This window comes from Symphalangus syndactylus, chromosome 18, assembly GCF_028878055.3.
Source record: "Symphalangus syndactylus isolate Jambi chromosome 18, NHGRI_mSymSyn1-v2.1_pri, whole genome shotgun sequence".
In the NCBI taxonomy this organism is placed as follows: Eukaryota; Metazoa; Chordata; class Mammalia; order Primates; family Hylobatidae; genus Symphalangus; species Symphalangus syndactylus.
Window position 1 is genome coordinate 13,083,113 of NC_072440.2, and position 27,704 is coordinate 13,110,816.

Genomic DNA, 27,704 nt, shown 5'->3' on the forward strand with positions numbered 1-27,704 from the left:
CCTGGGTCCTGCCTGCCCCGGTTTGGCTCCCACGCACCAGACTTGGGGCATCACCAGGACTCAGCCTGGCTGGGCGAGGCGGCCAAGCACTGCTGAGGGGCGAGCCACATGCATGCCCGTGGCCACCTTCATGCCAGGCACCATCTATGCCCAGCACAAAGCCTGGGACACAGAGCAGATGTGCACAGGGCAGGGGATGGAGGTGAGGCCTGGAAGGCACGTCCAAATCTTGGGCTCATCTCTTAGTGACAAGACACAGCACAGGAGCGTGTGGGACCCCAGGCAGCAAAGGCCTCCCGTCGCAAAGCATCTGTGAGGGGTGGCGAGAGAAGAGGCCTTCCAGGGCCAAGGTGGAGCCGGTGGCCCACAGCCTTCATCTGTGAGTGTACAAAGTGCCCATGTCCCAGGTGAGCGGTAAGTGCCTGGGGCAGGCAGAGGGCCAAGGGCTTCAGGGACTTTCCCAGAGAGCCTGACCCAGGCTGAGGCCATCTGGGGACCTCTCCCAAGGGGTCCGCTCAGCAGGGCAGTGCTGCCTTCGGGAGCCCTGGACAGTGCCAGGCTGTGGACACCTCCTCTCTGGCCTGGAGGCCCCAGCAAGTGGGTGGGCTGCCTGCATCTTCCTTGTGCTGGAGGCACAGTCTCCACCCCGGGTCAGGGGGCTCCCCCAGAGGACCAAGTACTGAGACACAGGTAGCAAGTCTCCTGTCCCGCTGGGGCAGCCACTGCAGGGCAGTTCCAGGCAGGGTGGCTGGACCCCTTTTCCCCCAGGCCCTGGCAATGTGGGCCCTGGTGTCCTCCAATCCCTCAGGACTCATGGCTCACAGGGGCCGGGCTGGGCCCCCTTGTGAGGTGCCCCTGGCCCCAGCACCAGGTGCTCTGTGGACCTCAGCAGCATGACCACTCACGACAGGGTGAGTGACAACAGGCCTTTCCCGAGGGCACCCTGGGGGATGAGGCTGCACCAGAGCCCTGTCCAGGGAGCCCTGCAGGCTAGTCCCAGGCCACGCCCAACATCTTTGATCCTTGAAGCCACCCCATGGCTGGGCACCGGCATCAGTGAGCCCACTGTACAGAAGGAGAAATGAGCATGTCCCTGGGGCCTGAAGAAGTGCCACCTGGGGGCTACCTCCTACCCCGGGAAGGTGCCTGGTCATGTGGTGAATCCTGGCAGGCACATCCCACCCACCCTGCTTGGCCCCTGGAAGACCCACTCACGGTGAAGGCAATGGCAGACGTGTAGACGGAGTACCAGTCGGATAAGGCAGAGAGGTTCTTCACAAAGTTAGTGACAGGCTTGGCACCACGCTCTGGGGACAGAGCAGACCGCAGTGGTCAGCACGGTGGGTAGGAGGCCCTTAACCACATCTCCCTGGAGAGTCAGTTCGGCTCAGAATCCCAGAGTCCCCACCGCCATGGGCCCCACCCACACTGAGCATCGTGGGCGCCACGCAGAGCCGCTGGTACTCACTGAGCCGTCTCATATTTTCAGTTAACCTAAGAGAGAAGGGGAGAGATGGGAGCCCAGGGTTAACGCACCCGCCGGCTCTGCAGTCCCCACTGCCCAGTTCTGCTGGCTCTGCAGGGGCCAGGGAGGACGTCTCAACAGCCTGGGACCCCTTCAGTGCACAGAAAGGCCACGCACGGCAGCTCAGCACAGCACAGCAGGGTGCGCCGGGATGAACCTCAGTGCCACTCCCCAAGTTAGGAAGGTAGCGGCAACTCGCCAACGAAATCATCCCCTCGTTTCCTGCCTGCGTCCCCAGAACAGAAGTCCTCAAAGGCAGAGCTTTGCTGGCCTAGCTCCCTCGGGACCCCCAGGGCCTATGGCAGTGCCTGGCAGGGAACCAAGGTTTACTGATTGGACTCAAGAGCCAAGGAAGGCCCCAGGCAGTGGGCTGAACCCTGTGAGTCCCCACACAACTGTCACAAGCCACAGCTGAGAGCAGAGTGGGTGCACGCAGCTCTGCCGCACCTAAGCGGGCCTCGCAAGCCCCTGCCAGGCATGGCCCCCAGAAGACTGGACACAGCGGGGCCTCCAGGAGCTCTCAGCAGCCTCAAGGACAGCTGTGGCCCATGATGATAAAGGATGGCCCACCCGCTGCAGCCTCAGCCCAGGGACCGGGGCCCCTAATGCACAGGCAGCCCCAGGCTCCGCGAACCCCCACCTGCGGGCGCTCAGGGGTTCCTCCGTCTCCACAGTGTTCTCCTCAGGCTGGAACCGGAAGTCCTCCACGTACTCCCCGAACCGCTCGTAGAACCACTTCTGCAGGCGCGAGGACAGCCCCTGGCTCCGGCGCTCTGTAGGGGGCAGGGGCCCGGTGAGGGCGCGGCAGGGCGGCACGGCCTGTTCTGGGGTTGGTCCGGGAATCTCAGGGCAGGGAGGGGCCTCACTGCAAGGGCGTGGCCAGCAGGGGCACAAGGAATGCTCGGAGGTGGGGCAGGGAAATGAAGGGTCCCTGTACAAGAGACTTTGAAGGGCTCAGTCCTCTGAAGAAACCAAGTGCAAACCAACCGGCACAGAGCAGAGCTGCCCCGGCCATGAAGACCTCAGTGCGGGGTCTCTGCTTTTCATGCCCTGTCCCCGGCTCTCTGCCCACCCTGGGCTCTCGTCAGCGGGCAGCCCATCCATCCAGGCTGCTCAGCCCACCTCAGCGGTCTGCATCAAACCCCCTTTCTACCTCCAGCTTGTCAGAAAGCAGCTGGAGAGGTCACTGCCCCAGCCCTGCATATCCTGCCCCAATGGATGGCATGGCGGGAGGCTGAGTCCCGGGCTGGGGGTGCCCAGCGAGCTCAGCCAGCCCAGGGTGAGCGCACGGTGACGTCGTGCTGATGACCAGCACTGTTCACCAAAAGCGAACACCTCTAGAAAGCGGCCTCCATCGCGGAAAACCGGAAGAATCCCTTGGAACGGGGACTCAGGGGTGCAGGCCAGTCCCTCCCTTCAGAAGGCCAGTGAGGAGCTGCCTGCAGCAGGTGCCGCCTCGCCACAGTTTCGGGCCCTGGGACCAGAGGGCCTGTGGTCACCATACCCACGGGGCTGTGGGCTCAGGGCAGAGGCTCAAGAGCCACAGGCCAAGGGGGCTGAGGTCTGCGTACCCCAAGGCCACCCGGGCAGGGACGATGGGGCCAGGGCAGGCTCCTGCGGCTTCTTCCCGCCCCCAAGGCAGCCTGGCAGAGTTTTTAAGGGGAGGGTCCAGGTGAGATCAGCACACTCGTCCCAGCCGTAAGTGAACCGGCCCGGCTGTGTTCCCATGGACTTTATTTATGGACTGAAATTTCAGGTTTATATTATGTTCTCATGTCATGAAATGAAACCATTTAAATCTGTGAAGCCAGGCGGGGGCTGGAGTTTGCTGAACCCCAGGTACAGGGAACTGTGCCGGCTGCCTGCAGGGCGTGGGGCAAGAGGAAGAACAGGCACTCAGGGATGGAGGATGAGGAGAGAGATAAAAGGGCACATGACCCCCCCACCCCGACTCGCAGCCTACCATAGCCCCACTGCCCACTTGGTCCCCTTCGGGGAGGCACCAGGGCAGCGGCAGTGACCAGCGTGGCTCTCACATCACTGTTCCGTGGGGCAAGGCTGAAAGAATACGTGTGTATTCCCCAAAGAACACACAATCACGCTTTAGTTGAGTGACTGGAAATTTGCGATGACGACTATGATGACTCACCACTTCGCATCAGAGACACTAACCCAGTTCTGACGGGAGGAGATTCCCGGATGCCAGCAGGTGCCTGGGCACAGAACCAGCACCTGCCGCCTGCCCACCTGCTGGGGGTGGGGGGTACCTGCTCCATTGTTAACCTGGGCCTGCAGAACCAGCAGGTGACGCGCACCCACCCACCTACCCGCCTGCCTGTCCACCCGCCCACCAGGGTGTACCTGCTCCATTGCTGGCCTGGGCCTGCCCTTTTGGGGGCTGCTGAGCCGTCTGCTCCTCGGTTCTTAAAAAACAGGGAGAGAAGAGACAAGAAGTCTGTTAGTTCCAAACTCCATGCCAAGTCAGGCACCCCCCAGGGCTTTCGCAGCCACGTACTACACAGGAGAGGTCAGGGACAGCGGGGCTCTCTCTAGAGTCTCCACTGCTCAAATGCTGGTTCCGAGCATATCCAGGCAAGCATAGAGCTGCCTTCCTAACAGGCACATGTTTTGTTTTTAAACAGCCACTGTCTCTCACCACTCTTTCCTTTCCTATTCATTTTAGCACACTTGCTTCTTTCATCATCGTTAAACTCAGAATACTCTCATATCACCAACCCGTCTGCTAATGAAAAGATACTGATCAACACACATGTGTTTATCAGGCACCATGCCAGGCCACAGGCTGGGTGCCACCTGTCAGCAGCCGGTGCCCAGCTCCCAGCTCAGCCTACTCCAGCGATCTGCCTGGTCTGGGCAGGGGCACTAGACGGCCACCAGGGTCTGCTTCCGTCCCACACCCAGCCCCTCCAGCCAAGGCCCGTGAGCAGGTGCAGCACAGAACCGGGCCAAGTGCTGTGTGGTCACCCCTAACCTTCCTAACTCTTGGGGAGCGGGAGTGGGGAGGGAGGAAGCTGGGGGAGGAGTAAACCCTGAGAAGAGAACAGAGGGCGGAGCACAGGGCATGGCCAGGTAAGCGGCGGGCAAGAAGCAGACGGTGAGGTTTCAGGGGGCTTTGGACCCACAATGGAGAGAATCTCTGCCCACTAACAAGTAGGCTTAAACCAAGGTGACTTTCTGAGAATTTTCTTAAAAACCAAAATAGAGGTTTGCATAAACAGAACTGCTGTGCTTTAATCCTGCAGCTTCAGAGTGTGTGGTGTGTGTGTGTGTGCAGTGTATGCGTGTTTGTGTGTGCCCTCACACACCTACCCACCCTGGACAGACCACAGCTACCCAGACCCACCCCAGATCTGCACCAGGACGACAAGGAAAGAGGAGGTCACTCTGCCTGGGACTGCTCTTCCTTCACCCCTCCTCCTCCTGGCTTCCAGAAGGTTCCTAAGCACCACCCCCATGTAAAGCAGGGGAGAGCCCTTAATGCTCCCAGGACCTTCAGCTTCCACTTCCTGGGTCACAGCCTGGATGTTCCTTCACTGCCCACTCCCCACCCATTCCCAAAGCAGAGACTGCGAGATGGGGCTCCCTGCGTCCTCACAGCTGACCCAGGCTGGGCACACCTGCCACCAAGGGGCTTTGGTAAAAGATGAGGACCAGATCTCAGAGTGGGGCTGGCGGGGGTGAGAGGACGGGAAACAGAACACAGGGAGCAGGGCCACGGGGACAGCCTCAGGCCACCTTAGCCACCAGGGGAGAAGCAGCGTCCCATGGGGGGGATGGCACTGTGGCCAAATGCCTGGGGACCGCACCTGTCCCTGGGATCTCCCAGCGTGGCAGGTCAGGTCTCTGTTGCACCTCTACATTATTAAGTGTAATTTAAGCTTTGAGCTTCTGTGGATTTTCACAGAAGGTTCAGCATCAGGTAAGGCGCCTGCCAAGGCCCATGCACCCATTTCTGGTCTGGGAGGTTCTGCCAGGGCGAAATAGGAAAGTGAGGCCTCTCCCTCCCCCACACCAGCTGGATGCCCCCACATGAGCCCCCAGGGCACTCCACAAGGTCATGTTGACCTGCAGGAGGCGAGCGAGGAAGAAGTGGGAGCTAGCCCAGTGGACCCCCCCATCTTCCTGCACACTAAACCTGAGGGTGCTGAAGGGCGCTGCTTCCTCAGGGCCAGCTAAGCAGCGACACTTGGAGTCCTGACAATGATACACAGACCCTGGAGTGCTCGGAGAGGGCAGTCAGTGCTCAGCTGGGGTGTCCCAGAGATGCCGTGTGCATCCCTATCTGGTGAGAGCCATCCATGCAGGTCATGGGGGCCATGGACAAAGGTGTGGCCAGTGGTGGTGGGAGGCTGAGGTGGGAGACCCAGAGGGAGGCTGTGGGAAGGCTAAGGGGGAGGCCGAAGCAGTGGAGTCTGAGGAATTAGGCTGAAGATGATGCTGGGGGGACGCTGGGCGGAAACTGGGGGTGGAGACTGAGGGGGAGGCTGAGGGAGTGAAGGCTGAGAGGGAGGCCGAAGCAGGAGGCTGCTGGAGTGGAGGCTCAGCGGGAGGCCTGGGAGCCAGAGGCGAGTGGCTGAGCTCCCTGGCCTCATCCACCAGGCACCAGTTTGAACTTGTGCAGAGGGACACGGAGCCTCGTGGTGTTAGCGAGACAGAAGGGCACTGGCTTTGTAACTTGTGCTGGGGTCCTGAATGACCTGCTTCCTGCTGGCGGCACTGTGAGGCACAGGGCAGGGTGAGGGAGGAGGCTGTGAGCACTCAGGGGTCTGGCATGGGACCCACAACCAAGAGCAAAGACGTCAGCTGCAGATGTGCCTCTAGCAGCCAGGGCGGCACTGGCACCCAGGACATGATCCTGCTAGGATGGGGGCGGGGGGCAGGGGCCACAGGGCACCCTGAGGGGCTGCAGTGCGGCTGGGGCAGACAGGGAGCATGGGAACACGCACAAGCAGCGCTGGGAGGGCAGGTCCTAGGAAGATCCTAAGAGGCCGGGCCGGCCCCGGGGTGGGACACTGGGTGGATGCACAGAACGGGGTCACCTGCAGGCCAGGATCAGAGCCACGAGGTGGCTCTGGGACTCTGCAGGCCCCATGCCAAGCCTCTCTTCAGTCGGCCTGGCCCCCGGCCTGGGGGCTGGCAGGAGCACCTGCGTACCCTTTTCCAGACCGCCAGAGGCACAGGTAGATGACACATTGCCAAGCCCACAGCTCATGCAGGCACAGGCAGGACCTATACCTGGGCAGTCGGAGCTGGGCCCACCCTCACCCTCAGGCCTCTCCAGGGCCAAGAATGATGCTGCCAAGACGCTATGGGTGCAGCAGAGGCCAGCGGGGCAGGAGGGGTGAGGGGTTGGGGCAGCCGCACACAGGCCAGGGCCCCCAGGAAGGCGCAGTACCTGGCCTTCAGCACCTCCTGCACCTTCTGCTCCAGCTCCATCCGCCGCTGCCGCTCCCGGTCCAGCTCCTGCCGCAGCATCTCTGCGTTGGTTTCTTCTCGCAGCTTCCGGAGCTCCTCCTCTATTGGGGAGAGACAGCCAGGTGACCATCGCTCATGTCCACGCAGCCCCCTGACTCTGGGATGCTGGGGCAGGGGTGCCTGACTCAGAAACAGCAGAGGGGTCTCTGCTCCGTAGTGGACCTGAGCACCTGACCTTCCTCCAGGGTGCAGGGCGCTCACACAGCGGGACATGCACTGGTTCCCATCCAGTCCCTCCTCCTGGGCGAGAGCTACTAACGGGGCTCCTCTTACACGACTGGGGCAAGAGCTGGGTGAAGCAAGGGTATGAATTTCCTCACTATGCTTCATAACAGTGCAACACAGAACACAAAAGCCATTTCACCAAGCACCGCCATGCTGAGGACACCTGCGGAGAGGATGCTGACCGCACCCGGCCGGCCCACCACACCCACCCAGCGCCTCTATGTGCTGGGCGAGGTTCTGGGATGCGTCGGCAGCAGCGCAAAGGCCCTGGGCCAGCGGGGACAGCCCACAGCTCAAGCTGGCCAGGGGGCCTGAGAAGAGCACGGGGCAAGCTGGACACAAGGCTGCTCTGGGAAAGCCTCAGGAGAAGATGAGGTCTGAGTCAAGACCTAGAGGGAACACAGCGAGGCCACAGACCCTGGGAAAGAGCATCCAGGCAGAGGGAGGAGGCAGGGTCAGAGGTCAGAGGTCGGAGGGACTGGAAGACTGAGGATGGAAGGAGCCAGGAGCTAGGGAGTGCAGGCAGCCTCTGGAAGTCAGGACACTTCCACCACTCGAAGACAGGGGACCCGGCCTCTCCCCCGCTTCCTCTGCCCCATCCCTGCCTCTTCCTCCTAAAACCAACAGTGCTGGGTCACCTATGGGCAAACCTGAGGCCCTCGCTTCTCCCCCACTGCCCTCCCAGGGCCTGGCACAGGCTCCATGCATGAAGGACAAGAGCAACAGACAGATGAGAGCAGAGAGCCGGCACCTGTGGACGCCCACAGGTCCTCGGTCCTTCTCAGAGGCCTGGGCCACTGACCAGACCCTGCCCAGGCGCTCCCCTCCCCAGCCCACCCACCCTACTCTGTGTAGTGTCTCCTGCCCAGCCCAACCCTGTCTCCTTGACAGGCTCAGGCAGGTGTCCCCAGGGCCAAGGTCATGGGTAAGTTCAGGTGGAACAATTCTGGTTTACGGGGCAGCAGTGGCTTGCAGAACCCAGCTGAGGGTCACCTAAGTGCTGTCTCTACCCGGAAGGCTGCCTTGGCTGTGGCCTATGGTGGCTGAGGGTCCAGATCAGTCAGCCTCGACTTCAACTGCACAGACCACACTGACCATGGGGTGGACACGCTGAGACCTTACAAAATGGCAATGGCAGCAGAAGCGCGTTTGCTGGAGTCCCAGGAGATATTCCTGAGACAAAGGAACATGGCTGATGAATTCACCCAGGTTCGTGGGCAGGGCTAGCAGTCAGACCCCACCGGTGTGAGGCAGGAACCCTTGGGGGTCTGGCCAGCAGCCCAGGGCTGAAGGCAGGCTTCTAAGCCTGGAAGCTTCTTTCTGGGTAGGGTGGGAGTGACCCCAGTAGCTTCCTTTCCTGTCCTGGACACCTCACCACATGACTTGGGGCCACAGGGCCATACCTAAGACTCCAAAACTGGGGCCAAGGGCAGTATGACAGCCTCAGGCCCCAGTCCCAGGCCAATGTCCAGGAGTAGCCGTACAGAAACAGCAGGGGGCCGTGCCCAGGCAGGGAGCAGCCGCGGGTGGACCGGGGTCAGTAAACCCAGAAGCCGAAGGTCAGCACACCTTCCTGCCCGGCAGCCACAGGCTCACAGTACCCAAAAGGGAAGAGACAGGCACCTGCATCTCACCAGTCCCACTCCCACTGGGGGTGCTGGATGCTGTTACTCGCTGTTACTAACCCGAGAGAAAATATTCGGATTTACCAAGGGCCAGGATCCATTTGCTCAATGTGGGTGTCTGGAGCTCTGCCTCGCTCCCCTGCCTGCTGGGATCGGCCCTTCTCCAAGCATGGTTTCAGTGTCCTTCAGCATCCTGGACTCCTGAGAGCCCCCCAGGGCAGCTGAGCTGGCCTGGAGAAGACCCTCCCCATGGAGGCTGGGGTGGGGGGCACTGGGCCTGTCCCTGCGGACTGCCTGGTCTCATCAGGCTGGTTCCCTCCAGAGCTCCCCTTCCCCGCCCTGCCTCCATTCTGGGGAGAAGCGTCTGGTCCTGGCACAGCTACTTTTCTCTGTGGACCAAGGTCCCTAACCCGCTGACATGGCCAGGTTCCACCACCTGGCAGAGCGTTAGCTGAAGCCGGTGCCTCCCCAGGGTTCAGGACAGGCTGCGAGGTACCAAGTGCTCAGTCCGGGAGCTGAGCAAAGGCGGGGTCAGAATGGAGGCAGGTGGCCTCTGCCTAGGGCCTTGGGGAGGCTTCCGGGTCAGAATCAGGGGCAGGGTCCAGCCCGGCCTGGGGCTCCAGTTCAGAGCAGCAGGAAGGAGGCGGCAGGAGCAGCAGGGCCCCTGACCCAGCGCTGTGGGGGATACGTCTCCAGGGCTGAGGGAGCTACCCCCCAGCCCTCCCTGGGCGGCCGGCTGGCTCCTTTACAGCAGAGGGGAGCAGTGCCAGCCACACTCGGGCGGGGTCCCTTCACCCCCTACACATCTGGGGTTCTTTCTTCCAAGATCCCAGATCCATCCACTCTGCTGGTCTCTCAGCTGCCCCAGCCCCATCCCCAAGTTCTTAACCGGCCTCCCAGCTTCTCGCGCACCCTCCCGTCTGGCTCGAAGCTGAGGTCCAAGGCTGCTTTTAAAGCACAAGCCAGAACTTGTTGCTTTCTCGCTTAGAACTCCTCACCGGGCTGGCAATGAATCCAACTTCCCAGCTTGAAGCTCCCTCCCGAGGCCCCCACCCACCCACTCCCAGCCTCAGTGCCCTCCACACCACCCCTCATCTTTGCTTTTTGGGCTCAAGCCACAGAGACCTGCTTTTTGGTCCTCAAATGTCCAGAAAATATTCAGCTTTGCCAAGGGTCGGGCCTGCCTCAGGACCTTTGCATGTGCTGGCCCTGCTCCCGAGGAAGCTTCTCTTCTGCCCTCCAGGGTAAGGTGTCCCTCAGCCTCAGTCCTGACCCCAATACCACTTCCCTGAGTGACTTCCCCAACAGCTCCCCACTCTGGCATAGCCTTCTGTCATTTTCTCTCACGGGTCCTGCTCTTTCCTCTTGGAGACACGATTCCCACTCCGTGTGCTGGGTGGGGATTCCCAGAAATGGCACACAACGTCCTGGTAACGTGTGACGTTTCCAAGCCTCCATTACTTGCAGGCCTCCCTGACTTGTGCCCAACACACCCCACAGGTTCTGGAGGAGGGACCACCCCAGTGTCACCATCTGTTCTGGCCCCAAGACCCAGCCTGGCCCAAGGAGAATCCAGCAAGATGTGGGGAAGGGAGAGTGGTTGGGAGGGGAGCTTGGCCGGTTCTCACACAGTGCGTCTAGCAGGGAGGGCGGATGCGCTGACCAGCGAGCCGTGCACGGAGTGGAGGCAGCCAGGGACTTGGAAATTCAGTGTCACAGCCCTAACACGGTGATCAGTCCACAAACCCCACCGCCTGCAGGGACCTCCACCCAGCCCCTTGCCAACCTTGCATGTGGCACGAGCCCCCAGCCCTCTGCCCTCACGGAGCCACTTGAGGGCCGGCTCTGGCACGCCTTTGTCAGAAATACTCAGGTAATCATCGCATGCCGGGCTCTGCCAAGGTGCCAGGACACCACCATGAACAGAGGGGACACCACCCTGACCTGAGAGGGTGCCTGGGTGGGTCCCCAAGAGCAGCATGGAGCATGTGAACCCACTGCGTGGGCCCGGGCTGGACCCGGCCTGGCCCTGGGGCCCTTGGTGGGCGGGTCCACGCCCCAAGGCAGGAGGAACCTGTGGACCCTTCCTCCGAGAGAAGTCACACGCCCACTGACAGCCAGGAGGAGCTGGGCATGTTGACCCACCTGAGATGGATGCTGCCCCCCCCACCCCACCCCCCAGCCACCTCCAAAGGACCCGATTCTCAGCCGCCTGGCCCCTCTTTCGGTCTGCCTGGCATACAGAAGGGGCTTAATCAAGGCTCACTGGATGAGCGAAGGAAGGAACCAAGTGCCCCGTCAGCCGGCGTTTCTCCCCAAAGGGAGCGTCCGCCTGGCTCAGTCCCGAATTTGGAGCCAGCTGGGGAGGGTTCAGAGACAGCCACGAGGTGTTTTCATCTCATGCCTCTGTCTTCATGTTGTGGCAGTGACTCTATCGCATGGGAACACAGAGGTGAGACAAGTCACACTGGGCAGCCTTGCTCCGGGCAGGCCTCTTGGGCGGAGTAGGCCAAGGCGGGAAGGCTCAGGTACTTTCCCAGGTTAACTCCTAGTACCCACACATCACCTCCTCTGATCTTGGCCCTGTCAAGGTCAAGGCAGCCCACATGCCTCTTCATCCATAGGTCAGAGAGGCACTTTGGCCCCTCCCTGCACGGGTAACAGGAAACCACATTTTCCTAAATGGGGCTGCCCCCTATGCCCCTTCCTGGAGTCACTAAGCTGTGAAAGGGCAGCAGCCAGCCAGGTTCCACCACACAACAGAGCACTGGCCAAAGCCTGGGTCAAGGTGGCCAGTCCCAGCCCAGGGACGGATGTGGATGGATGCGGACACAGGTCCCTCCTAGAGCCAGGGATGCCGTGTCGTGCCTGCCTGTGTGAAAAGGCACACTCACAAGCCTGGGTTCAGAGGTCAAAAGGGCCTCAGGCAGCCGCCCCTTTTTCCACCCTGGACCTCCTGGGGTCAGGCTCTCTGTAGAATCCAGACAAATGTGAACGCCAGAGCCCCGCCATCCTCGCTGCGCAGAGCCCAGGGGACGCCTGGCTCCCGGGTCGGCGGGCGGCACGGCACCCTCAGCCTTGCAGACAGGGCTCCTCGGACAGCGTGGCAAATCAGCCTGTCCCAGCTTCTGGAAGAGCCATGAGGCTTCCCACCTTTGCCCAGTGTCGTTCCTGATTGTACAAAGACAGCTAAGTAAACGAAACCGGCCAGAGAGTCTGACCGCTGATCTCTCATGAGTCCTTGCTATCTCTGAGCACATGGCTCCCTGCAAGGCCAAGCTGCTGTCTCTCCAGAAACTGAAATGATGATCACATGCCCCATGACTCCATCGCACAGGCTGCCTCCCGCCCAGCAGCGACACATTCAGGTCAACTGCAGTGTGCCGAGCACAGCTGTATCTTTCCACAGGACAAAGGCGATACAAATCCCCCATCATCAATTTTTCTTTCTCTTCCCCGAGTAAGAAAAGAAACAAGAGGGCCGATTTCCAGCTCGGAGCAAACTGCTGAGCTCGTATTCACACGGCAGACTCCTCTCGTCCAGCCCCGGCCCCCGTCCAGGCACCGAAAATCTGCGGCTGCTGCCGAGGCTCTGGGTTCCCTCGGCCTCCGGAGTGGGCCTCCTTGTGCCCCGAGCTGCTCACAGACACCGAGGACGCCGGGCTGCCCCACCCACAGGCCTCCCTGCCCCGCAGGTCAGGGCCAAGGTGTCCTGCAGGGTGGGGGTAGGAGCGAGGCCACACACAGGGCAGGCCATGGAGCCCCTTGGTGACCTCTGCATTTGTTTCCCATGGCTCGCCACCAACACAACGGCTTAAAACAACACAAACGTATTCTCTTACAGTTCTGGGGTCAGAAGTCCAACCTGGGTCTCCCTGGGCTGAGGTCATGGCGTGCACAGGGCTGTTCCTTCTGGAGGCTCCGGGTAGGAGGAGACCCATTTCCTGCCTTTCCAGCTTCCTGAGGCCCCTGTGCTCCTTGGCTTGTGGCCCCCAGGAAGCAATGACGTCACTGTCACCTCTAACCCCACCCTTACGTGGCCTCCTCTGACCTTCCTGCCGTCTCCTTCTCAGAACCACACACCACAAAGTGTGTTGACTGTGCACCCCCAGATAATCCAGAACCATCTCCACCAAAGGTCTGTGACTCATCCACATCTACAAAGTCCCTTCTGCCATGGGAGGCCACATTCACAGGCTGGGGGAACATGGACACTCTGTGGGGCCATGATTGTGCCAACCACACTCTGCCTCGAGACAATCGTGTCAAGCATAGGAACCAAGTGCCTAGGCAGGCTGGGAGAGTCCTCTTCGTCCACCTGGCCTGGCGTGGACTTTCCTGCCCCTGGCAGTCCTTGGGTCATAAAACCACTGGAAGCCCTCCTTTGGTGGGTCCAGGAGCCCTAAAGGAGTACGGGGTCCCTGGCAGCCCCTAGCTCCGTCTCTCTCCTCCCTACCTCCAGCTCTGCCCCCAAAGGCACCTGAAGCAGGATTCCCCGGTGCCGCCACCAAGGCGACCCCACCAGAAAAGTGCACACCGAGCCTCTCTAAACCCCCACAGTGAACAGCACGGACGGAGGGGATGTTCCAGAGTCACCCATGTGGCCCACAAATGCATGATCTGCCACAGCGCGTCCTAATGGCAGCACGGGGCACCTGCTCTCCCAAGACCCCCTGCACCTGTCTCGGGCACAGACATGTGCAAGACGTGTGTGAGGAGAGTCCAGGTGGCAGCCATACACACCGCACAGGGATGGGAGGCTGCCCGGGTGAACCAGGATCATGTGATATCACACGTGCTGGGGGCCAAGTCACAGGTGGAGACCCAGGGACAGGAGCCGCGGCCCGCAACATCAGACCAGAAAGTCACGGCCCTGCAGGAGCAGAGGAGCCACCACATCAGAGGCCACGGCTTGTGCAGATCCCGTGGCACTGTTTCCAGCCCAGTGAGCTGCGCTTCTTCCAGGGTCGGCCGAAATGGGCTGAGTGCACAGACCTGGTCACAGCAGCCACCAAATGGCAAGGAACCCAGTGGGAGGCCAGGGGCCCAAAATGCCTGCCCAAGGAGTGAGTCGGACCCTAGAACCTAAGTCCCAAGGGAGCACCTGGAAAGAGAAATCTGTGCCTGCCTCGTGAGTTCTCATCCAGGGGTCTGCTCCCCCGATGCCTAGGAAGGCACGTCAGCCGTCTCATTGTCAGGAAGGAAAGCGAGACGGCCCCGAGTGGCACACGGGGAAACCAGGATGGCTACCCAATGGGCCAGGGTCTGCCCCCACTCCAATGTATCACAAGAGCCATTGGGCAGCAAAATATGTCGGGGAGAAGGGAAGATGGAAGGAGGCCCAGGGGACACTCTGTGTGCCCAGAGGGACCCTCAGACCCACAGGCGTCTTGCAGTCAGGGGTCAAGCTCTAGCGCAAGGTTTAAGGACGCTCACCAGGAAGAGTGGCTCTGGTCCTGCAGGCAGCCCCGCCCACTTCCAGACAGCATCAGCCACCACTCTCCAAGGAATGAAGCAGAATCAGCCACGGACTAGGAGCTTCCGGGACAGGACAAGAGCCTGGCGTGGCGACACATGGCACATAGAAATCGCCCCCACAGAGGCTAAAGGAAGCCCCAGGACAGCCAGGCTGGTTGTGGACCCACCCGCTCCAGCCTTCACGCCTCCCCAGCGTCTGCGAGGAGAAGGGCAGGGACAACCACCTCACTGGTCACTCCGGGGCAATCCCCAGAACATTCCCTCATGAGTGAACAGCCACCCTGATTTGAGGGGGGGGCAAAGGAGATGCATCAGCTCAGGCCTACGCAGGCCCAGACTGGGAGGCTGAGGCCCGGCCCTCCACCCAGCCTCGATGCCCGGCCCTCCATCCAGCCTCGATGCCCGGCCCTCCACCCAGCCTCGATGCCCGGCCCTCCACCCAGCCTCGACGCTTAGCGCACAGGGAAGTTACTGGGAGGAAGGAAAGCAGCTCTGCGGCTATTTTTAAACCTGTAAAAGTAGATATCTCAGGCAGGAGTCCTCTTGGCACACGACTGATTCAACAGGCCCAGCCTCACCCAAAAATAAAAATCAAGTGATAATCTTTAAATAAAACTCCTTCCCACCAGGCCAGGGGCGCGAACTCAGGATCCACCCACAAAGCTGCTCCTGGCCTGGCGGAGGCCCGCACCCCCGGAGGCCCGCACACCCAGAGGCCCCACCTGGTCACCTCCCCCAGACTCTCACCTGAACTCTCCCAGGCCAATTCAGCCCTCCCGCCATCACCACAGGAACTTTCTAGAAGACAGGCATGGCCTCCATCGAATCACCAGGCTGCAAGTTACACTGCAGAGCCCAGAGTACGGCTTCACCTACAGCCGCCAGCACAGAGGCAGCCCTTTTAACCCCTTCCTCCCATGGCCCTCCCTGCTCGGGGAAAACAGATAATTCCAAGAAATGCCTTGCTTTTATTGTGAAGTTTTGCCTGCATTTTCTCCCTCACATTTATTTATTGTGGTGTCATTTACCGCTATGTGCAGAGGTAATATTTACTGAACGATCAACTGTTAACACTGTCTTGGCTGGTAACCAGGAAGGAGAAAGCTTCCAAGCACGTCACATCCTAACGTTGTAGGCTGCTGCGTGCATAGCTGGCCGACCACCGTTTTAGGTACATTTCAGGACACCAATGCAGGATCTAAGGTGGACAAATAATGTACTGACATTTTTACCATGTCAAATAAGAAGAACTAGGATCCCAGCCAGGGTTTTCACCCAGAGCAGCTGGTTTTCAGAAACCGATGCCTGCCTCTCCCTGTGAGAGGCACGCGGCATCTGACAGCCCGTGGGCTGGACTCTGGGGCTCCGGCCCAGCACGGAGCCAGGAGGGGCGTGTGCTCGACAGCACGTGCCGTCCCTCGCCCCCACAACCTCCCTTTCCAACCAAGCGCTTGGCACCCAGCAGCCAAGCCCTCCGGGCCCCCTGTCCCTTCCCACAGCAACAGGCTCTCTGCCAAGCACCTGCTCCCTGCTGAGTGTGGGCTAGGGGCAATCAGGGACACTCTCCAACTCCAGTTCCAGCTGGTGACTCTAGGCCCCAAAGCACTAGGAAGCAAAGGTGGCACAGATAAAACTGCGCCTGGGACCAAACACCAGACAGAATGGGAGCAAGGAGGTGCATCTGGAGCTCTGGAAGGTGGCCAGTGAAGCCTTAAAGTATGTGCAAAAGAGCATGCCTAGTGGAGGAAACAGCCATTAGTTCATTTGTCTACCTATCCATCCATCCATCCATCCATCCATGCATCCATCCATCCATGCATCCATCCATCCATGCATCCATCCATCCATCATTTACCCACACATTACCTAATCTACCCATTCGTTTGCCTTCTCATTGATGCATCCATCTATCCAATCACCTGTCCATCCACCCACATGTCCATCCATCCACACATCCACTCAACCACCCATCTAACCATCCCTTCTCCCATTCACCCACCCATCTATCTGTCTACTCACCCATCCATCCATTCATCCATCCATCCACTAACCCATCCATCCATCCATCCACTCATCCATCCATCCATCCATCCATCCATCCATCCATCCACTCACCCATTCATCCATCCATCCATCCACTCACCCATCCATCCATCCATCCATCCATCCACTCACCCATCCATCTACCCATCCCTCTCCCATTCACCCACCCATCTATCCATCCACTCACCCATTCATCTATCCATCCATCCATCCATCCATCCATCCATCCATCCATCCACTCACTTGTCTGTTCATCCACCCATCCATCCATCCATCATTTACCAACCCATTTACCTAATCTACCTATTCCTTTGCCTACTCACTGTTCTATCCATCCATCCACTCATCCATCCATCCATCCATCCATCCACTCACCCACCCATCCACCATCCATCCATTCACCCATCCATCCACTCATCCATCCATCCATCCATTCATCCATCCATCCACTCACCCATCCATCTACCCATCCCTCTCCCATTCACCCACCCATCTATCCATCCACTCATCCATCCATCCATCCATCCATCCATCATTTACCCACCCATTTACCTAATCTACCTATTCCTTTGCCTACTCACTGATCCATCCATCCATCCACTCACCCATCCATCCATCTACATGTGCACTCATCCATCCATTTATCCATCCACCTATCCATCTATCCGGCAATGAATCCATCTACGCATCCACCCACCCGTCCACCTATCTACCTATCCACTCACCCACAGCCATCCATCCATCCATATAGACATACATACAGTTGTGTGCTGAGCATCCAGTAGCTGCCAGGCTCTGGGCCCAAGCTCTTGGAAATCACAGATAAGGCAGCAGCTACCTTTACTCCCTCCCATATGACTCCAGTTGGTAGATGAATATGACAAATAAGGGTCTCCTTACAGAGCTGGGACATCAGGACACGTCAACTGCTCCACCAGTGCTCTCCATGTGCCACAAGAGAGCCCGTCTCTGCCATGCAGCCTCATCTACAGATGAGGTGCAGAGGACAGGAAGGCTTGCTGGCCTGGGGAGTGTCTCACCCACTGCACGCAGGACCTCGGCTGTGAGGCCAGGGACCTGGGATGTGTTCAGCAGGGCGGGACGCCGTGACTAGAGAGGTCACAGAGGTGGGCAGTGGTTCCCGACTTAACACTTCCCATGGAATTCAACACAGGCATCGTCCAAAACACTTGTCAGACGATGATGCTGGACCCAGGACCTGCTGCTGTTGCAAAACACACAGGCAGGTGTGTTCAGGCTCCCTCTCTGACTTCACCTCAGCCCCTGGGGGCAGCAGGGAGGAGGCCCCCCACTGGCGGGATCAGGGGTTTCTCCTTTGAGGTGTGAGCTCCAGGGACGGGACAGGCCAGGAACTCGGTGTGGTGGGGTCAGCTCACCCCTGTACTCAAAGATCTGTCCTGGGCAATGAAGGATCCCAGGGCCAAATATCCACAATGTGTAATTAAAGAGCAGACAGGTGTTCACGGGGCAATGGAGGTGATGGAGAAACAGGGATTGGGGGCCAACTTCATTTGTTCCTAGGGAAATTCCATATAATATAGACACGCCACTGTATCAGTGCTACCTGTCTTCATCTTCTGCCTGTCTGCTCCCTTCTGTAGGTCTGGGTCACCTGCTCACAGTTGTCACTTATTAAACATGTCACTCTAGGGCAGAACCAGACCAATCCACTGTCTGGCCCTGGAAGTCTGATACGGTTTGGCTGTGTCCCCACCCAAATCTCATCTTGAATTCCCACATGTCGTGGGAGGGACCCTGTGGGAGGTAATTAAAACATGGGGGCAGGTCTCTCCTGTGCTGTTCTTGTGATGGTGAAGGAGTCTCATGAGATCTGATGGTTTTATAAGGGGAAGTTTCCCTGCACAAACTCTCTCTTTGCCTGCTGCCATCTGCTAAGATGTGACTTGCTCCTCCTTGCCTTCCGCCACAATTGTGAGGCCTCCCCAGCCAGGTGGAACTGTGAGTCCATTAAACCGCTTTTGTTTGTAAAGTGCCAGTCTCAGGTATGTCTTTATCAGCAGCGTGAAAACACACTAATACAGAATCTAGCTTTTCACCACCGGAGAAACTGTAAGAGCAGAGCTGAAAAGGCCTGAGCCATGAACCACACCCACAGGCCCAGGTCCGAAGGGGAAAGTCCAGAGACATCGAGTCAACCCCACACCTAAGCCTGTCTCCATCAGGCCTCAAAAGGACACCCCCACCAGCAGGCAGCTGGCAGCTCCCCAGACCCTTCTGCTTCCGGAAGACTTCAATGGTAAGGAAGGTTTTCCTCACTCTGAATCACCCAGTACAGCCACCTAGAAACTTCCTTTCCCCTCCAGGACCCCTCCATTAAAGCTGTGCATTCAGAGGAAGGCCTGCAGGCCTCGGGAAGCAGATGGCCGGCCCCTCCTGCCAGCTTCTTCGAGAAGATCTCCCATGGCGTAAGGGCTGGCCACTCTCATCCCTGTATGTCAGAGCAGGAAAGGGAGCTTCCAGGAGCATCAGGGGCTCAGGAGGAAAAGGCAGCTTCTCTCCAAGTCACACTCTTGAGGAACCGCTGCCACTGCCCCTGTGACTGCCTCTGCCGGGAATTCACCCATGTCTGGCACTACGAGGGTAGCCATGCCCAGAGACAGGGCGTGGTAGCCTAGGGGAGCACCCTCCAGCTCAGCCAGGGAGGCATCTGCAGCCCTCTCCAGCAACACAGGAAGAAGAAAGGCAGTCACGAGGGCTCCCCTACACAGCCTAGCAACCAGGAAGGCCCCAGGAAGAGAAGCTCCCTGGCCCCGAGGGTCCTGAGAAGCACTTCCACCCAAAATCCAAATTCTACATCACAATGCTCTTGGGTAGAGGCTGTGTGTGCACCTTACAACCCTGGGGAATCTCATCTCCCAGAGCCTGTGCACAGCAGGTGACTAGTGACCAACAGATACACACGCATGCACGGCAACCGCGCTCAAAAAGCACCAGCAACCAAAATGCATTTGGGGCTAAATAAAAATGCATGATGCTTTTAATTTATTTATGTGCTTCTTTAACAAATTTAGGCTCCTGCCTTCAGCCATGAGCCAAAATCCATTTCAACTTCACATTCTCCATCCTGTGTCATTTGCTTGCAGGGACAGTTGTGCTCTTCAGGATTTAATCATCAGAGAAGGCTGCGGCACACTTGGGCCATTTTCTCTCCTCTGTGAAGAATAACACTCTGCTTTCTGAGAGAAAGCACTATAGATAATTGAGTGGAATTTTAACACTGACCACTTAGCTGTTTTATAGGTAGGGGAGCTGAGGCCCCAAACAGGTAAATGCTCACAGCCACCTGCTAGCCAGTGCCTGAGTCAAGAATTAGAACTGGGTCCTGACTCCTGAACACGCCAGCACTCCCTCCTGCAGGTCAGGAGAGGCACAGATGGCCACACTGGCACACAGATGTTGGCTTAGTGACAACCGGAATATGTCTGTGGGTCCCCAGATTACATAATGTCCTTTCTTACATTCCATATCCTTCTGGGGACTAAGATGGGAGTGAGAATGGGACAAGGCACAGGTTCTGCTGGGTGAACTCCAACTAATCTGCAATTAATCCCTCCATTCACCAAGCTCCCACTATACCCAAGACATCATGCCTGGGGTATAAAAACAAGCTCAACCCATATCCTCCAGGTGCAGACAGCCTGCTAAGAACTATCAGCAACTACTAACATCCTCTACTCCTGGAGACAGTACAACCGTCCATCAACAGGGAACAAGCAAGGCTAGGCACAGTGGCTCACGCCTGTAATAAACTTTGAGAGGCCGAGGCAGATGGATGGCTTGAGTCCAGGAGTTCAAGATCAGCCTGGGCAACATGGTGAAGCCCTGTCTCCACAAAAAAAAAACAAAAAAGCCATGTGCGGTGGCATATGCCTATAGTCCCTGCTACTCAAGAGGCTGAGGTGGGAGGATTGCTTGAGCCTGGGAAGTTGTGGCTGCAGTGAACCAGGATCGTGCTACTGCACTCCGGCCTGAGTGACAGAATGAGACCCTATCTCAAAAACAAAACAAAGTAAAAAAAAAAAAAAAAACAGAACAAGTGGACAAGTGGATGAAGCCATGCTACAGTCACACCATGGACACAAATGTAACCCGGAACAGGGACAGGTGTAACCCGGAACAGGGACAGGTGTAACCCGGAACAGGGACAGATGTAACCCGGGACAGGGACAGATGTAACCCGGGACAGGGACAGGTGTAACATGGAACAGGGGCAGGTGTAACCCGGGACAGGGACAAGTTTAACACAGGACAGGTGTAACCCAGAAAAGAGATGGGTGTAACCCGGGACAGGGACAGGTATAACCTGGAACAGGGACAGGTGTGACCTGGAACCAGGACTGGTGTGACCAGGGACAGGTGTAACCCGGGACAGGGACAAGTGTTACATGGGACAGGTGTAACCCAGAAAAGGGATGGGTGTAACACGGAACAGGGATAGGTGCAACCCAGAACAGGGACAGGTGTAACCTGGAACAGGGACAGATGTAATACGGAACAGGGACAGTTGTAACACGGAACAAGGACAGTTGTAACACGGAACAGGAACAGATGTAACACGGAACAGGGGCAGGTGTAACATGGAACAGGGGCAGGTGTAACCCAGAACAGGGACAGGTGTATCCCAGAACAGGGACAGGTGTATCCCAGAACAGGGACAGGTATAACACGAAACAGGAACAGATGTAACCCAGAACAGGGGCAGGTGTAACACGAAACAGGGACAGGTGTAACCCAGAACAGGGGCAGGTGTAACACGGAACAGGGACAGTTGTAACACAGAACAAGGATAGGTGTAACACGGAACGGGGCAGGTGTAACACAGAACAGGGGCAGATGTAACCTGGAACAGGGATTATCTCTGTGTACCATTTTGGAGTGACCTACAGGATATAATGTGAGTATGCAGAAAGTGTGAGCACCTTAACTTTTATCTAAGGAGGAAGGTAAGAACCAATATAGATGCTCATGTTTATAAAAAATTTCAGTTGGAAGAATACAGTGTAAAATTAGAAGAAAACTGGTTATCTACAGGGGAAGAGAGGAAATGGGGGCGGGGTGCAAGGAGAGAAACTAGACTTCTCTGAATATACCTTAACTTTGGAACCATGGAAACGATTTTAGATAGCTATACGAATAAATTTAATTTAAAAAAAGCATTCTCTACATCATGCATTATGGGACAAAATGGCATCATGTACCTGCCGATGTGACACTAAGGACACACCATCATGTCTGTGGCACCTGGACATAATCGTATGACCTGAGTCTCTTCATGAGGAAATGGGACAAACCCGAGTTGAGGACAGTCTGCAAAATAACTGACCTGTGCTCTTCAAAAACGTCAATATCAGGAAACAAAGAAAGAACTACTGCTCCAGGTGAAAGGAGACGAAAGAGGCATGAAACTATCGCAACTCAGAACTGTCTTTTGCTACAAAGGACATTACCAGACAATAGTGAAGTTGGAATAAGATCTCAGACCAGATAATAATAGCATTGTATCAATGTTAATTTCCTGATTTTGATAACTGTCCTGAAGTTAGATAAGAGAATATCCTTTCCTTTAGGAAATACTACGAAAGCATTTAGCATGCAGGGGCATTGTGTCTGCAACTGACCATCAAGCAGCTCAGAAAAAAAGAATACATGGATGGATAAATAGATGGATGGATGGATGGATGGATGGATGGATGGATGGATAAATGGATAAATGGATAAATGGATGGATGGACAGATGGATGGATGGATGGATGGATGGATGGATGGATGGATGGATGGATTGATGGATGGATCCAGGGATGGATAAATGGATGGGCGGATGGATGGATGGATGGATGGATGGATGGATGGATGGATGGATCGATGGATAAATGGATAGATGGATGGATGGTAGGTGGGTGGATGGATGGATGGATCCATGGATGGATGGATCTAGGGATGGATAAATGGATGGATGGATGGATGGATGGATGGATGGATGGATGGATAGATGCATGCATGCATGGATGGATGGATGGATGGATGGATGGATGGATGGATGGATGGATCGATGGATAAACGGATAGATGGATGGATGGGTGGGTGGATGGATGGGTGGGTGGATGGATGGATGGGCGGGTGGATGGATGGATGGGTGGGTGGGTGGGTGGGTGAATGGATGGATGGATGGATGGATGGATGGATGGATGGATGGATGGATAAATGGATCCCTGGATGGATAAGTAGATGGATGGATGGATAGGTAAGAGAGGCAGACAGACGAATGTGGTAAAATATTAACCTTTGGGGAATAACTGGATGAAAAATATATAATATTTCTTTGTATTATTTTTGTGACTTTCCTATGAGTCTGAAATCATGTCAAAATTTAAAAGAAAAAAAGCCATCTCTAGAAATCTAAGGTGAAAAGAAACAAATGCACCCAACTCTGTACTGACTTGATAACACAGCCTCAAAGGAAGGAAAAAGTCTTGCCAGTGACTGTCAAACTCCATAATCTGTACCTTTCTACTGGGACAAGCCCTAAGGACAAAAGAACTAGAAACAAATAGAGACTGCATTGAGTAATCTTGTGATATCTTATTTTGAGATTGTGTGTATTATCAAGGGATCAAACAAATGTGTAATGCTGATGGTGTTCACTGAGAACCAAGATTTCAGCAAAACAAAGATACAACAAAAGTCTGATGAGGTTAAACAGGCACTTAGGAGTCCTGGATGTGAATTCCAATAGAATTATCTGTATGGAACTCCTCAGGCCCAAGCCCTGTCCACTGAGAAGGTTCAGACAGGACAGGTCACCAGCGGCCATAAATGCCCCAGGATCCCCATGGAGTGTGTCAATGTCAGCTTCCACCAAAAGGCTTTATTTCAGAAATGGTCAATTCCAGGACTGGGGCAGGAAATGCTGGCGATGAGCCTGGGATATCTGGTCACACCGAAAAGCAAGGAATCTCTCAGAGACAACAGGGTTGTGTCAAAAGGACTCTCAGAAGCCAACTGAAAGAGGCCCAGAGGCAGAACTATTTGAGCATTAATCAGATATGAACCAGAATGATCAAAACACACCAAATATGTTTACATTCACTGTCTCATGAGAATACCAAAAACCCCAGGAGAGCCCAACACCCTCTCTGGTGGATGCTCTCAGAAGAGAATGCAACTCATTATTTTGAAAACTGGAAAATGAGGGGGGAATCCAACCATGCACCCTGCCCCTTGTCTATGAACTACTCCTCAGCGGAGCCAAACGGCAGACAAAGGGAAGTTTGTTTTCGGAAATGTGTCAGCTAACAAATGGAGGGAGAATGGCGGAAGTAAAAAATGACCATTCTGCAACCTCTAATGAAACGATGGCTCTGAGCAATAATCATCAAAGCTGTGACATTAAACAGAGACTGCCTCATGGAAGCACACAGCAGCACCAACAGAGGGATTGTCCCCCGAGGGTCACCCAATCCCACCACAACCAGGAAGCACAGGGTATGGACCATGTTAGGCCACCTTCAGCACAGTCCAGAGCAGAGACTGTCCAGCAGGTGACCGGGTCTACCAAGAATAAAAACTTTGATTCACAGAGAACCTGCAGGGTCAAGACTGGAGAGACACCACCAAGCACAACACACCAACCTCATCTGACTCTTCATTCAGAGACAGCTGCAAAGCAGTCTGAGAGCTCATCAGGGAAATGTATTTATTTACTTCCTTCCTTCCTTCCTTATTTATTTATTTAGAGATGGGGCTGCACACAGTGGCTCACACCTGTAATCCTAACATTTTGGAAGCTCGACGCAGGCGGATCAGCTGAGGTCAACAGTTCGAGACCAGCCTGGCCAACGTGGTGAAACCCCATCTCTATTAAAAACACAAAAATTACCCAGGCATGGAGGTGCGTGCCTGTAATCCCAGCTACTCAGGAGGCTGAGGCCAGAGAATCGCTTGAACCCGGCAGGCAGAGGTTACAGTGAGCCGAGATCGCACCACTGCACTCCGGCCTGAGCGACACAGTTAAGACTCCATCTCTAAATAAATAAATAAATAAATAAATAAATAAATAAATAAATAAATAAAATTAAGGGATGGGGTCTCGCTCTGTCATCCGGGCTGCAGTGCAGCAGCTCCATCCCTTTCAGGGAAATTTGAGCTTAAGTTGGACGGCTGACGGTATTAACGAAAAGCTGTTTGCTTTTTTCAGTTGCGATATTAGACTCATGGCTTTTGTTTTTAAAACACACTGAGCTACCCACTGAAATATTTACAGCTGAAATGAGAGGATGCTGGCTGGGATTTGCTCCAAAACATCAGCGGGGGGCGGGGGGCCGGGGCAGGGGGTTAGTGGGCAGGGAGAGGGCGTGTTGGGGAAGCCTGCCTGGTCCGGAATCTTGCTTGGAATCTTGTTGCGGCTAGTGGTGGGTTTCAACCAGGGAGGCCCATGACACTCTTTGCTCCATTTCTGGATACATTTTAAATTTTCCATAATTAAAAAACAATCCCTGTGCTCACCACCCCACAGGCTGTCAGAGTTGAACCCAACACTTTTACTTCATGAGCTACCAAGGGGTAAAAGCAGGTGCTCCTTTGGCAAATGCTGAGGACAGAGTCACAAGTGCTGGTCCAGGGACGCCAGCAGCTCTGTTCGTGACCAGGTGGCCTCATTTCCTCCGGGATCTGCTCGGCCCCAGAGAGGCAGCCCTGTGGGTTCAGCTGACTCCATTTTGCAACTTTGTTCTCAACAAAGTCTCAAAGTGAATGTGCCTGGACAGGCGTCCCTCCATCCCTCCACCCCACATGCCAGCTCACCCCTTCTCATGAAGCTTCCCGGGCCCCAGCAGAGGATCCCTGTTGATGCTCACAGATCCTTCCCCTGCACCAAGAGCACCTGCTCCCTGAAAGTGAAACACTGACCCCCTGCCCCATGGCTGAAAAACCGTCAATATTCAACCACTTGGACTCACAAAAGGCAATTCGTGAGGTTCAGCGGATAAGGCAGCCTCTGGTGGTTGATGACTTAACTAGGGTCTGCCGAGCTATGCTCTCCAGGCCAAATAGCACACCCTCCATGCACAGGCCCAGCTGGACAGTCAACCAAGGGCCAGCCCCCTGCCACCACCCAGGGAGAGCCCAGCCTCTCCATTCTCAGAGATCCATCAACTCCAGCGGAGCCACCACTGCAGGCTGGCGAGGTCGCAGGTGGCAGGTCACCAGGACGGTCATCGGGAGGACTGAACCCTGTCGGCAGCCCATGTGGGCCAGCCCTTCTCTGCCCAAGCTGGCTCTATGCAACCTAAGGCTCATGGGGAGACTGAGTCACTCCACACCACAGCCATAGTGTGTCACCAGAGCTGTCCTCAGAACAACCAGTGTCCAGTCCTCAGGGGCCCCAGAAAGCTGTCAGAGTACAGATGGACATACACATGTGTACACACACGGTTAATACTGCCGCAAATGGGCATGCACACGCACACACGGTTAATACTGCTGCACACGGGCACACACCTGCATACATGGTTAACCACCACTGCACACGGGCATGCACACGCACATGCACACGCACACACAGGGTTAACCACCGCTGCACACGCACACGCACACAGGGTTGACTGCTGCACACGCACACACAGACCACTGCCGCACACGCACACGTACACACAGGGTTAACCACTGTCACACGCACACACACAGAGTTAACTCCTGCTGCACATATACACACAGGGTTAACCACCACCACACATGCACACACACACACCGGGTTAACTACCGCTGCACACGCACACACACAAACACAGGGTTAACTACCACTGCATACACACACACAGAGTTAACCACCGCCGCACATGGGCACTCATAGGGTTAACTACTGCTGCACACGCACACGCACACATACACACTGGATTAACTACACTGCACACATGTGCACACACACTGGGTTAACTACTACTGCACACGTGCAAGTATGTGCACACACAGGGTTAACCACCACCACCACACAAGTGTACGTATGTACGTGCATACACAGGGTTAACCACCACCACACACGTGCACACACACACAGGGTTAACCACCACTGCACACAGGCATGCATGCACAGGGTTAACCACCGCTGCACACATGCACACACACGCATACATAGGGTTAACTACCACTGTCCGTATACACAAGGTTAACTACTACCATGGTTAACTACTCACACACATGCATACAGAGTTAATCACCACTGTACATACACACACACACACACTCACTCATGCACACACCGTTAACCATAGCCACACCAACATGAGCACACAGAGTTCATTACGCCATCTAAGCACACACAGTCCAGTGCCATACACACACAGGCTCACTATCACGCTCTGGCCTGTTGCCAGGTGAACGCACAAGGCTGTGTGGACCGGCCTTGGACCCTTGAGCACCAGGTGAGTGCAGACATGAGAGCACTGGTAACCAACGACAGGGCACCCAGATGACAGTCCTTCTGGCAAAGGCACTGGCTGTCTGGTACACAGCATGGAAGAGACCCTGGCTGGGCACGACACCCAGAAGTGAGTGACCTGCGCACCCCGGTCCTAAGCCCCTGCCTGTCACAAATGGGGGCTCCATGTGGTTCACAAGTGACTGGCTCTGGACACACAGGAGCGTAATAACAACAATTCCACCATAGTGTCAGCTGTGAAAACCACACGCAGCAGGGTCGCTGGCAGGAACTTTGGGACTCATCTGCCTGGCACTGTCTTACTGGTAAGTGGCCTCTTACCAGTCAGGCATCACCTTGTGAACCCTCTGTGCCTCAGTTTCCACATCTGGACAACAGGGAGGACACAGGTGGGGAGAGAGGCTCAAGAGCGATACACCAAGTGGGGCCAAGCCTGCGAGCCCCTCCTGTAAGAATCTCTGCCATTCTCACTGCTGCAGAGTCCGAAGCCCAGCAAGCCAGGCACGCCTGGCCAAGGCCAGTGGATGCCAGAGCCTACTGCCCCACCTCCCTCCTGGACACACAAACCAACCAGAACAAACGTAAGATTTCAGAGTCCTTCCAGAAGCTCTGAAAAACTCCGAGCTACCCATTGGGAATGCAAGGGACCAATTCACTAAAATAATTACAATTTTCTCGGAACATTTCACGCCTTTTCCCCTGAGACTCTCCTTTACCCCACAGGGGAAAGGCCCCCACGCCCCCAGCCCCTGCAGAGCAACCTTGAGTGCCGGCTTAGCAGGGCCGCAAGGGAGGCTCAAACGCAGAGACAGAGACTGTGCCAGGACCACCCAGCCCG

The 27,704-nt window shown here is 56.3% G+C and overlaps 1 protein-coding gene across 11 annotated transcripts in view; it reads right to left on the bottom strand.

Moving 5' to 3' along the window:
- GRAMD4 (GRAM domain containing 4) overlaps nucleotides 1-27,704 on the bottom strand; it is a 100,462-nt gene that overhangs the window by 15,220 nt on the left and 57,538 nt on the right. For all 11 annotated transcript variants that reach the window (XM_055252813.2, XM_063622548.1, XM_063622550.1 and 8 more), the window contains exons 4-8: nucleotides 6,942-7,062; nucleotides 3,887-3,948; nucleotides 2,166-2,298; nucleotides 1,469-1,494; nucleotides 1,216-1,307 (exon numbers count right to left, since the gene is read on the bottom strand). In XM_055252813.2, coding sequence (XP_055108788.1) covers nucleotides 1,216-1,307; nucleotides 1,469-1,494; nucleotides 2,166-2,298; nucleotides 3,887-3,948; nucleotides 6,942-7,062 — 434 coding nt within the window. The remainder of the gene's footprint in view (nucleotides 1-1,215; nucleotides 1,308-1,468; nucleotides 1,495-2,165; nucleotides 2,299-3,886; nucleotides 3,949-6,941; nucleotides 7,063-27,704) is intronic.